We start from the raw sequence: 12397 nt of genomic DNA on the forward strand, positions 1-12397 counted from the left end.
GCATGGCACTATGCCTGCACTAATTAATCCTTCCTCCCAGCAGGGCTAATTAGCCCAGGCAGTGCCACATTGATGGGGCTATATTCTTTCCATTACTGCAGCTGGAACGTTCAGCAACAGTTTGCTGATGCTGTATCACATTGTACTGCCTTGTGCGCGTGTATTCTTCCTCACAGCCAAAATCCTAAGGAGCAAATTACTTTCTCTCATCATCTGTCAGCCACAGGGACACGACCTAAAGCCTAAGTAGCTGAAAATCAGTCAGCCAAAGAGAGAGATATCAGACAAATCAACATCCTGGGTGACAAATATTAAACAAATCAATAGCTCTGATAGAAGTAAATTCATCTGAAATTTAAGATCACTTAAACTGCAGATTGAATTTAGTTTAGATGTTAGAAAATCAAATTATTTGGTATCTCTACTCAAATAGAAGAATATCATGCACTTAGACACTTATAGGCAACAGAAAACATCAGGAACTTTGTCCTCAGAAACAATTTGTTGTCCTAAATAAGTGAAATCAGAGTACCTGACCTTGTACACCTTTGCAAAATTTGAAAAGAAATTCTAAAGAAAGAATATGTAATTTGATATGTAACTTATTTAGTAAAGAACTTACCTGTAAAGAAGCTTTTCTGAGCAAAGATAAAATGATAGGTTGCTTTATAAACCTCAAGTTCGCATTGCCATGTTTGTGGCATGTTCCATATCCGGGGATAGCTGGCATTAATATGAAACTGTGAACAAGATATTAAAGCATCAGAATTACTTGAAAAGATGACAACGCTTGACCCTGTAAGCTCAGCAGTTTTCACATATGTACTCTGCTGAATAATTAAAACTGTTTTCCTGCTGGGATGAACAGAAGGCCTCTCCAGTTCCTTAATAATTTAATCTCTCTCTCTTTCTGTGTTTGAAGGTCAAGTGTTAGTGTATTCATCTATTTGGAAAGGTATACTACAAACTTCTGATACATCTGTTGCAGCAGACGTACCAAGCAATTTATAAACCAAAGTTTTCATTAAAAGCATCGCTTTTTACGATACACTAAAGATAAAATCCCTCAGAACATAGTATTTTTCAACCATTGAGATGATGCTCAAATTTAAACATTAAAAACATCACTCTAATAAGGTCATTTAAAAACCAGTGAGAAATCTAATCTACAGAATTACAGTATTTCAGAAGTGAAATACAAGGCAAACAAAAGAATAATGCAGTATTAAATTGGTCTCAAGTAGTTTAAGCACTCTGAAGTACTTTTAAGTACTTATGCACACACATTCTGTAGCACAGCTAGCGAGTGTAATCATTTATTAAGGTAAAGCCTATATGAACACATGGCTACCTAGTAAACGAGGCAAGATTTGTAAACGGTACTCTGATCCCTCCACTGCTTTCAAAACACATATAACTTGGTATATAAATTATGTAAGTCACTGAAAGTTACACACGTGCATAGTTATGTGTGTATATATAAGTTCCTTACATACTAAGGTCTTGCAAAATACATTCAAAAGGCATATTTCTGTATTGTTTAAGAACCTAAAGAACTGCTCCACAGACAAATAAATATGTTCTTTATTAAAAATCCTCTAGAGACTGAAGCTTTGTGTGTACTAATGCAAACTTACAGCTAGCATTTCAGCTTCTAAGAGAGTCCGGTACTGCATACTGCTGGTGGCATCAACATGAAGAAGCTGCCCTTTAATTGCAGGTGAATAGCCTAGCAAACAAAGGATATAAAACAATCATTCAGACATAAGAGTTACACAAATATTTAAATAATTGTCACCAGTGATTTCAGCAGTTCACTAACAATCAAGAAATATCATGATGGAAATCAGTACTATGATAATTCTGTCCTCTACTGTTTGTCAATGAAGAGCTTAACATGTTCTGCCTTCATGTAGGAGAGACAACAAAAGTCTTCTTGCTGGGTTTGGAAATGCTCAGGTTCTGGAGATCTTGGTTTAAGTTGCAGAATAATACTCAAATATGCCAGAAAGAATCAAGAGAACAAACAATTTAGCAAAGGGCTTCAAACCAGCCAACAAGATAAGTAAATGCAAGGAACACACCCATAACTCTACATTTATCTCCACTTCACCTTGGATTTTGGGGTTTGTTTTGTTGAAATAAACTACTCAAATTAGTTTTCATAACGCATTTCTCAGCATGATTCAACTGCTACACTAATCCTACTGAAAAAGTCTTCCTTCTTTGAGTTGACAACGTATCTGTAATCTGCTTCAATACAAACACAGTTAAATGATACACTGTCTAGTGGTTAAGGAATTTGTGTTTCCTAACTCAAACAAAACATGGAGGTAACTTAACTATTTAAATATGTACATGCTTTAATATTTTGCAATGAAATGTACAAGGAAATACTTTTTGTTCCTTTACATAAGAGTATACATCTCATAGTCACAAAGGAAAAACACTATAAGACATTCACACACATAGGAATTAAGATAACTGTTCAGGAAAAACATTAGGAAAACAAATTAAGCTTAGACTTAACTCACCATTTTCACCTACTGTCATGGGAATATTTATTTCCAAATATGATCCTGCACCAACATTTACATGTACAGCATTAGTTTCCTGTATTGCAAGAAAGGAAGAAAAAGTCCAAACATTATTTCTAGGCTCACCGCATCCACTAGTGTGCTTTATGCCTCTGGCTATCATTATCCACACCTGGATTAAGGCATTTGAAGACTGAAGTCTTCCTTGCCTTCAGAAAAATTAGTAATGAACTATCTATGTGCACTCATACCAAATAACACCATTTTTAGGCTTAACAAATGCTGACTTAGGTCAAGTAATAGAAACAGCATAAGATATTCTGATCCAAGGCCTGAGAGGGCAGATGAATATATATTTCTAACACTACACTTTCTAACCCTTTCAGTCACAAAAGAAGAAGAAAACACGTGTACAATGAAGTCATGCTATATCCCATTTATAAGAGTAGCAATAGGGGCAAGAAAAATCCACACCTCTACACATATGCATCTTTTGTTCCCCTCACTATTGTCTCTCCAGTAATATTAGATATTCACCCAATATCAGAAGAAATTATCTTTTCATCATGGTGAGCTTCATCATAATGGAAAACTGCACAGGAAATGTCCAGATCATGAATTCCCAAGACTGTAGGAGCTAGCATGGCTTAAGATGTAGCTTTAAGGCTTAAAGGAAACTTAAAATAAGCCAACAAGTATTAATGCCTCCCAGCCAATATTTCTCTTTGAAGGGTTTGCTCATAATTACGGAAGACAAACAAAAATCACCTAGCTTTTAAACCATAGTTCTGTAATAAACACCTGAGACAAGTAAAAATATGCACAACCAAAACACACAATGTAATCACAGTAGACAAGTTATTTTCTAGATAAGTTTTCATTATTTACCCTATTTTTGGTAAAAAGCAAATCAATGGTGGCATCTGCAATAATATTCATCCGCAGTTCAAAAGCAAGAATCTGTCTTGGTTTCCCAGGCTGAGCAATTTCTGAGACTTTCATAACTTGGTAGTCTGGTGGGAAGAAAAACTTCCACAAGCAATCCCTAGTGGGGAAGAAGGAAAAAGTTGGTTTTATTCACAGAAGAAATACGTATTTATACATTTTTAGGCATCTATTTGGTTCACTTAGTTATTTTCCAGTTAGCTGAGCCTTTAGACAACGACTGGATGTGATAATAATGTTTGTTTAAAGTCTTCATCTTAGGAGCCTTCCAACCCATTACTGAAATCTCCAAAAGTTTCAATGACAAGAAGTGACTTTTGGATAAAAGCCATAAATGGACAGACCATAAATAATTTAGAACAAAAATACTTTAATTCAGATGGCAAACAAGCTATGTTTTTCTTCTTATTCCTAATCTTTGGTTTACAAATCTGCTACAAAAACATAGTAGGAAGTAATCTGTTTATGCTTCAGTTTGTCCATAAAGAATTGATGTAATGCCCAGAAATACACAAAATACAAAACTTCAGAACCTCAGAATGGGAGTGAAATGAAGCCTACATTTCTGCAGACATATCTGAACATGCAACTACATGAAAGGAAAGCCACAGCAATGAAGCACAGACAGCATAGCTTATATAGGTCCCAAGGGGGTGGAAATAAGTCTTTACGAGGGGTAGCAGTTTCCTGCACCCAGCACCTGACCACTATAGCAGCTTAAATGTTGAAAAACAAAAAACAAGCCAAAACCAACAACAAAGCTCCCACAAACACCACACAACACACACTGTCAAAATCCTGGGGAAACCCAAGATTTTATTGCATGATGTATTAAAGATCGGTATTTGTAGAAGCCCTTATATGAGCTGAGAGTACAAAGTCCACAGAACTCCTACAGATTTGTGCTTCTAAAATGTTCAGGCACTTTCCAAAATTCTATCTTCTACCCATGGCACAACGCAAAAGTGTTCCCAGGTGTATATCTATGAACTCTACGCACTCTGCATAGGCACCAAACTGCCTTCTGCCTAGCCAGTTAAAATTATAAAAAGCATACCATCACAGAGCGAGCTTTCTTGGTAGTATTAGAAATATCATTAATGATTCACTAACTTCATGTTCCTAGCAAAGCACTGTTCTGAAAATTCACATTTTCTCTTAAATTCTCTAAGACACTGTCATATCTAATGACTACTCTTTGGTCTGTCATCCTCACACTCCTAAGAGACAGTTAATCATAATAGTTCCACAGGAGAATTAATGGAGGCCAAGAGAAGTATCAATCTTTAATTAATAGGGGAAAAGAGGGAAAGCACTGATTATGTCACTTTTACTTAATAGTCCTTTACTCTCTAAACAATCCTATTGTCTCCCCCAGAAATACTCATGCACAAAACATTGAGGGCTAAGTGAAGAATAGTAGTAGAGCTCTGTCCTAATATTTTGCCACTAAAATATCTAGATAATAAATACTTTGGAGACCGTATCAAGCGGTTGATTCTCCTAAGCACAGATAAATGATTCCCCCCCTCATTATTTTCATAGCCAGATTTGTACTTCCGTAACATTTTCTCATCAATATGCAGCATACTCCCATCCATGAGCTAAGAGGAGCTTGACAAGTCTAAAGGTAATCAATTAAAAGGTTAAACTCTTAGATACGTAACACTTGATAAATAGCAAAACTACTTTGTTCACAAAAGACAGGAACATAATTTATTAATTTAATAATAAAAATACACTGAGTGATCTGAACTTTGGAAGGCCAACAAGATAAACAACAATGAATTTACTAATCTTAAACCATTGTGGCAGGACTCTTCTTTTAGACTGCCTAGTCTACCCCATACAAATTAGAAGTCTGAGCAATCACACACTGGAAACTTTAGAATGTTTTCTCAATAATAATACACATTAAAGATTAAAACTACAGATGTAAATCATGGTAATACCTCTGCCTATCAGCCCACGGTCCATAGTTGAAGTCTGTTCCTTTTCCACAAACAATGTCCAAACCCCAGCATGGTGGCAGATCTTGTAATTTGCTGTCTTCATTGTTTGCTTCTCCATCATTACTTTCCTCTGTCTCCTCTGGTACAAGACCTATATTACATAATATAATAAACAGATTATTAAAGGAAGCTGCTTCAAATTAGCATGAAAAATGTTCGCTAAGGACAAGACAATTAAAGTGTCCCGATGTCAGTTTTATTTGAGAGCACTACAGTACGTAAATGTCAAGCCACAATTCAATGCAGACTCTCAGTGGAAGGGCAAGAATACGACTAAAAATCCCTGGGATTTTCTGAAGCACTGCTCACTGATGTCAGTGAAATGCTGACATACGCAGCAGTTTTATCTCTTCAGCATGCTTTTTACTAATACAGGCTTTCATACATGCACATTCAGTTCTCAATCCTACTTACAAACCAAGTTTTGAAACAAAGAAGATTAAGTTAAAATCATGTCTACAGACAACGCAAGCAAAAAAAAAGGAAGACTTAGTACAGTAGACCCAGAGTGACTAGCAAAAATTCAAGCAGTCATTTAGCAACAATCCAAAACTGCCACCTATCCTACATCAGTATACATTATTATTGAATGTGTTGCCTTTATTCAAGATTCAGGCAATACTTTAAGTGGAGTCAGAGCAAAAGCTTTTGCAAACCAAAAAATCTCCAGCAAAATAGTGGTAATATAATGCACTAGATTTAAAATGAAAGACAGACACCACAATATTCAGAAATCGATGCATCAAATAAACTTCCCAAAAACCCCAGTAGGTATTGACTATAAGTTGTCCCTACTCCTGAAGTACTTTTGAAAAAACCTACATCATTTAAGTTTACAGCTTAAAACATAAGTTGTTTCAAGAATAAATATCAATTGCTTCCATGTTGCATATAGACTTGCAGAAGGCACTGCTAACAGAGTACTTACATCTATATAAAACTACTCACTGATAACTGTACATGTAGAACTAACGTTTTTATTTCATCTATGGAATCCCACAGGCCTCTTACATGAAACGGTCTAGAAGTTGACAACAACCATTAAAAAGAACGCAGCTCAAAATGTCACTCCCTTCTAAATATGAAACATGTGAACTCTCTCCCATTTGTTTCAGTGGAATTTTTTTTCATTTGCAGAAAAAAAAAACCCAAAAACTTATGAACTTATAAGCATTCATAAGTGTACTTATGAATGCTTTTATTGGCTCCAAAACATTACCCTAACTCTTTCAGCACAGAGATTTTTCAGCATAAAAAAAAGAAATTGTCTAGCAAGTCCAGACAATTAAATAAACAAATAGCCTTCAAATCCCTTAAAATTTTGTCTTTGTATTTAACAGAAGGTACCTGGTTCATCCATATAGTAATAGATATCAACATCATTGGACTGCATTACAACAAAACCTTCACCCATCAGCCTCGGTGGTCTGTAATGGAAAAGGGTGCAAAGATAAAGATTAAAAAGCAATGCACTGAGATTAATCTTTACAAATCCAAGTAATTTTAAATGCAACATATTAAGCATAATGGGAAAGATTACATAGGTCAGGCTCACTTGTAGCTTGTAAGTTGTACATATTTAACCATGTAATCATCAACAAAACTGCTATCTGTATCAAGTAAGCCAACAGTGGAGATACAGTGTATGTGGTACCTGACCAGGAAGATTTTGTGGGCAAGACTGAAGTTTGATGCAATCCCAAGAGAGAAGCTCCATGTGTCTATACTGGTCTTGCCAGCAGCCTGACTGCAGGCTGCCTGCAAGAGCCACAGGCTATCTTATCTACCAGACATCGGTTTTGTCACATTACCAGAAGGGTGGACGGAATAGACAGAAGCGCCTGGGCCACACCACAGTCTGTGCAAATGCAGCTGTTCGTAAGCTAAATTTGAAGTGCAGGTTATAACTTCAGTTCCTCTCTTTCCCTCCCTATCATGCTGTGATTCCTGGTCTATCTGCTACCTCAGACTAAAAGAGCTTCTGAAAATAAACACTATGAATATTCAAGTCTATCTGGTCTCGAGTCTCCTATCAAAAAGGCAGCTGTCATATTGCTAGGCTATGTCTACCCTGATTTGCAAAAAATACTTGTCATTACGTTATTATTATTATTATATAAAGTAACTTAAAAGTTTAGTTAACTCAAGCATGAAGATACCAGGTTCCTCTCCACAAAGACATTTCTCAGGTATTATAAAACACAACCAGCTACCAAAGTTTTACTTTCAATGTTTCTTTCCATCAAGAGTTCCTTTCTCCTTGTCCTATATCGTTCTTTCACCCGCTAATTGTTTTCTTACTAAAATAGCACTCTAAACCAAAGGGACAAGACATCTTCAGTAATTAGACCATTAGTTTTAAAAAAAAAAAAAAAAAGAAAAAAAAAAAGGCTGTTCTTCCTTAATAACATTTCCTTCAATATAAAAGGATCTAAGTGATAAAACTAATACACAAAACACTTCTAACACTATTATATTGGTATATTACAATCCCTTTCTTACAGTGTTACCATATATTAATTTACATAATATTACATTTTATAGTAGTAATAGTACTATAATGTGAAAATTCTATTTTTACAGCAAAAGACATTTTTGCCACTTTCCAGCCACTTTTATAAATTGTCACCTCTTAACAAAAAAGAAAATTCCAATGACAGAAATACACGGTCTAAGAGCGTGACCTGTTAGAAGCACATTGCCCATTTTACCACAGCTCAAACTCAGGAAAGCTTGGAAAATATGGAAGACAGAAGATGCAGATACCATGTACTGCCAGAATTTCTTCAAAAGCAACAGAGCAAGAACATTAAAATCGATTTTACTTTGAGAGTGACGACAGCAGTGAAAGATGAAATACTTTCTGTTCACTCCCGATTTTCCAATTATTTCTTTTTTCTGTCCAAAACTGAACTGGCCTCCCCAATGAGATGCAAATAGAGCAAGATGTGAAAAAAATTGTTAAACAGTTCAGGAATAGAAGTGGGAAGGAAAGCATTTAGAGATATATAAATAGTAGTTCATGGGAAAAGCTCAGTTTATTCTGCCCACACTCCTCAAGAGGCACAGGCAGGTCAAGACTGGAAAGCGCACGGTGGCACAGCAGCGGGAGCTAGTTACTTCAGCCTCTCAAGCCAAGCATGCCACCAACGGGGGCTCAAAGGAAGCCACTCTGCTTTGTAAAGCAAGAGAGGGGAAGCTCACATAACACAACCAGCTGCAGAACTTAGGAGCCTGACAGTAACTTCTATGTCCAAGACAATCATTTGCCATTGTCTGACCATACCCTCAGTGGGGCACGTTGTCAGGCAAAGGCTGCATCTCATTGCAGCAGCTCAGCATTTCACCACGAAGGTCAGCCAGCCACAGTGCGAGGTGGCCTGTCTATGATGGCAAACTGTACTTAATCCCTGCTGCTCGATCTGATACGTGTTTTGTTCTATGAAATACAGAATACTACAGTACTTTCACATGAAGTGCGTTCCCCTCTCTGACAGCACAGAGTGCACAGGTCTCGAAACACCATATACAGATTTACCTAAGCCTATAGAAATACATTGGAGAAGCTACATTACTGTTTTAATAAAAATTACTGTCAAGTATGAATGCATAGGGGAGATTTAACAATTGTTTACCTCTGCCTTCCTAATAGCGTTTACTCATACCGACTTAGAATAATCAATAATTTTGTTTTAATCTAAAACACTATCTTAAATACAAAGTTTTTGAACTAAGTCTTCAAGATGGACAATTTGACTTAACTCCACAGCCTAACAGAAACTGTCATTTAGCTGTAGGAAAGAGAGAAATATCAGCAGGAAAGCTTTAGGAGCTGACAGAATGGCCAAATCCTCCTGTCAAACACCCACTGCCATGTCATCCTCATCACCTTTGCCATACTCCGCTTTCTGGAGGAAAGGCATGCATGAGGTCTTACACTAAATGGAAGTGGAGGGGGAGAAAAAAAAAAAACACACCGAAGCCCCACGTGGTAGCTAAACGCCTTCCTCAGTCCTTTTCCTCCAATTCTTTTAGTGTACTTCTACACCGTGTCTGCATATTCCATTAAACACTTCTCTTTCGTGCTTTTGTTCTGATCTTTCTGAACTCACCACACTTGTATAAAACTTTTTGCCTGTTCAGTGTGCTTTTTTCCACAGAGGAAAGTTCTCTTCTGTATCATCATGTCTTGTCACTAGTTTTTGATTCCCTTTTTAAGAAGAATATGAAAATATACAGTAGATGACTGAAGCAGCTTACAGTTTTACATTATGAAAGCATCCTAGGCCATAGCAAACACAACACAGCAGCCAAGAAAAGCAGTATCTTTCCTTACGCCAGTCCTAGGATGGTCATAGGTTAGGTGATAACTGACAGGTGGTGAATCCAGCAGCAGAACCGATTTAGATTTAAGACCAACATATATTTTTCTTAATAGGGATGAATTCCATGATTAGCATTGACTGCACAGCCATGCAAAAAAGACAACAGTACTGCTTCTTTTAGCTGTATTCTCAGCTTAAAGTGCACACGAAACTACCTCCACAGAAAATGGGAGAAGCTACCTAATGAGGCCGCCTAACCCATCCTCAGCAAGAATAGTTACTCCTTGCTGGACTTAGCTGATGGAGGTGGTAGAACCCTAGAAACCCCACCACAGGCCATTTGCAAAAAAAAAAATTAGATAATTGCAATGAGTCTTAATGAGATGACGATCATCATTAAAAAGTATTTCCTAATATCTATCCTAAACCTCCACTTTGAGCCTGCTGACTCAGTCACTGCTTCCAAACTTCATCTGCTTTTCCTAGCACAATTTTTTTTTCCTTGTGTTTTGGAGGATTTATTTGCAAGAAGTAATGGAGGCATTGAGATGTCTGTCTGTAATATATTATGACAGTTTTCAAGGTGGCTTTTTGATGTTTGTATCGATTAGTCAGTCTGTTACAAATTTCATCAAGTCACTTAGCTCTTTTTATACATGCATTGCCTGCAGGAATTTCTGAAAGTTAAGACACTCAGCTTAATTTTTAAGCCAAAGAAGCATAAGAGGGCAGGCCCTAAAGATTCAAACATTCCCAGTTTCCAGTGAACTGGGTCATTTGTTGAATCTACCCAGTAAATTAGGGCACATGTTTTCTGCACACATGCCATCCTTTAGCCATCAGAAGCCGTAGGGATGGTAACAGCATAAAAAGAAAATACTTAGCGGAAGCAGGAGAAAAAGCTAATAGTTTGAGTATCTTAATTCTATTTTGTTTTAATCTTGTTTGTTTTCAATAGTAATTGGAGAAATTTCCTTTGTCGTCATGTTGGAAGAGTAAGATTCTGTACGCACCCACAGAATGTTATTTGAAAACAGTATTTGGCTGATACAAAGCCAATTAAGGTATAGTCAAATGATGTACAGTTTATTTCCAAACATCATAATTCATTCTCTAGATATTGCTTAGGAGGTATAAAATAGGTATAATCATTTTACATAAACTCATACACACAATTGTCCAAGGACAGTACACATTATTCATTTTTTGTTGAGCAAATAATGCTTGTGAAAAACTTTGAAATTTAGCGGTTTTGTCCAAATTATCTGTTGACTATATAACATTGTAAGCATTAAATAAGATAATGCAGAAAATTCTGGCTATGATGTTCATACCATACCAATCAAGAACGTTAATATAGTATGCACATAAATGTCTTGCTGGTTAAAGTGTAATAAAATGAGAACCCTAGTGTCAAATCATTTCATGCAAGCACCCTTTCTTTTGTTTGACTTGTTAACATTCAGTTTGTTAAAGCTGCGTAACCCCACTTATGCGGAATACATAGACATAAAAGGATGAGCAATCTGTCTTCAAAAGATAACATGTTTTCTACTACAGCAAATATTGCACAGCTTTTGCCCATTTTAAAAAAATATTTTCCAAATCATATGCAAATCAGCTCTACAAAAGTCAACACCTTAAACCTTGCATTTATCCTAGAAATTTAGTACTGTCAAAGCCTGCGTACAGCTATAGTACCTGAGCGAAGGAAAATAAAAGTTGAATGCAGGATATTAATCATAGAGCAGAACACACCAAAGAAAAACCTACAATGAGATAGAAAATCAGTGCTTTTCTCCATAAATAAAATAGTTTCAAAGATCCAACAGGTAAAACCTTCAGGGTCGTAAAAATGCCAACTGTCTAAACACACTAAGAAAAATTAAGTCACAGAAACACAACCAACACTATTTTCTTTGTTTTCTTAAAATAAAGAATAAAATAATATGGAAACAAAAAACCCAAAAACTTACTCATCATTTTGAAGACCAACATATCTTGGACTTGGAACCAGCATGACTCTAACATTTTCCAATTTTCCTTTCACGATGTGCATAAACTGATCAAGGTGGCTCGAAGGTGGTTTTGTGGTATATGTCAAAAAAGCATCATCAAAGTTAATACAAAGTGTTTGTGGCTGATAATGGTTCCCAAATGCCAAGCGACCCTAAATCAAAAAGAAAATCCAATTACTCATTATGCACTGCTCTCCTCTATCTATGTATATATTTACCTATAATAATGCAGCTTAACCAGCCACATGCAAATAAAGACCGTGGACAAAAACCCTGGCCATAATCTGTGCATATCTAAAAATACTACCTTGTACATTAAGCTCTCAATATTCTTTCTCCAATCACCTCAATAACAGTTTTCCTGGTTTTTTTGGGAGGCAACATCAACTTTTAAGGAACATGCCCAAATATCCCTATTAAAAGATGCAAGGAAGAAAAGAAAAAAGAAGAAAAAAAACCCAGAACACAAACACCTCCCAAAAACCCAACACACCACGCATTGTACAACACCCATTACCTAGCTTAATTACTTGGTGATATTCTTGAAATCATTACAAGTC

At 36.3% G+C, this 12397-nt stretch overlaps 1 protein-coding gene across 2 annotated transcripts in view; it reads right to left on the reverse strand.

Annotated features, from left to right (window-relative positions):
- The window catches only part of BLTP1 (bridge-like lipid transfer protein family member 1), a 129188-nt gene that overhangs the window by 94351 nt on the left and 22440 nt on the right, over positions 1 to 12397 (reverse strand). For both annotated transcript variants that reach the window (XM_050896358.1, XM_050896359.1), the window contains 7 exons: positions 11796 to 11989; positions 6842 to 6921; positions 5435 to 5585; positions 3426 to 3582; positions 2535 to 2613; positions 1638 to 1729; positions 623 to 740 (listed from right to left, as the gene is read on the reverse strand). In XM_050896358.1, the coding sequence (XP_050752315.1) occupies positions 623 to 740; positions 1638 to 1729; positions 2535 to 2613; positions 3426 to 3582; positions 5435 to 5585; positions 6842 to 6921; positions 11796 to 11989 (871 nt within the window). The remainder of the gene's footprint in view (positions 1 to 622; positions 741 to 1637; positions 1730 to 2534; positions 2614 to 3425; positions 3583 to 5434; positions 5586 to 6841; positions 6922 to 11795; positions 11990 to 12397) is intronic.

This window comes from Gymnogyps californianus, chromosome 4, assembly GCF_018139145.2.
Source record: "Gymnogyps californianus isolate 813 chromosome 4, ASM1813914v2, whole genome shotgun sequence".
Taxonomy (NCBI): domain Eukaryota; kingdom Metazoa; phylum Chordata; class Aves; order Accipitriformes; family Cathartidae; genus Gymnogyps; species Gymnogyps californianus.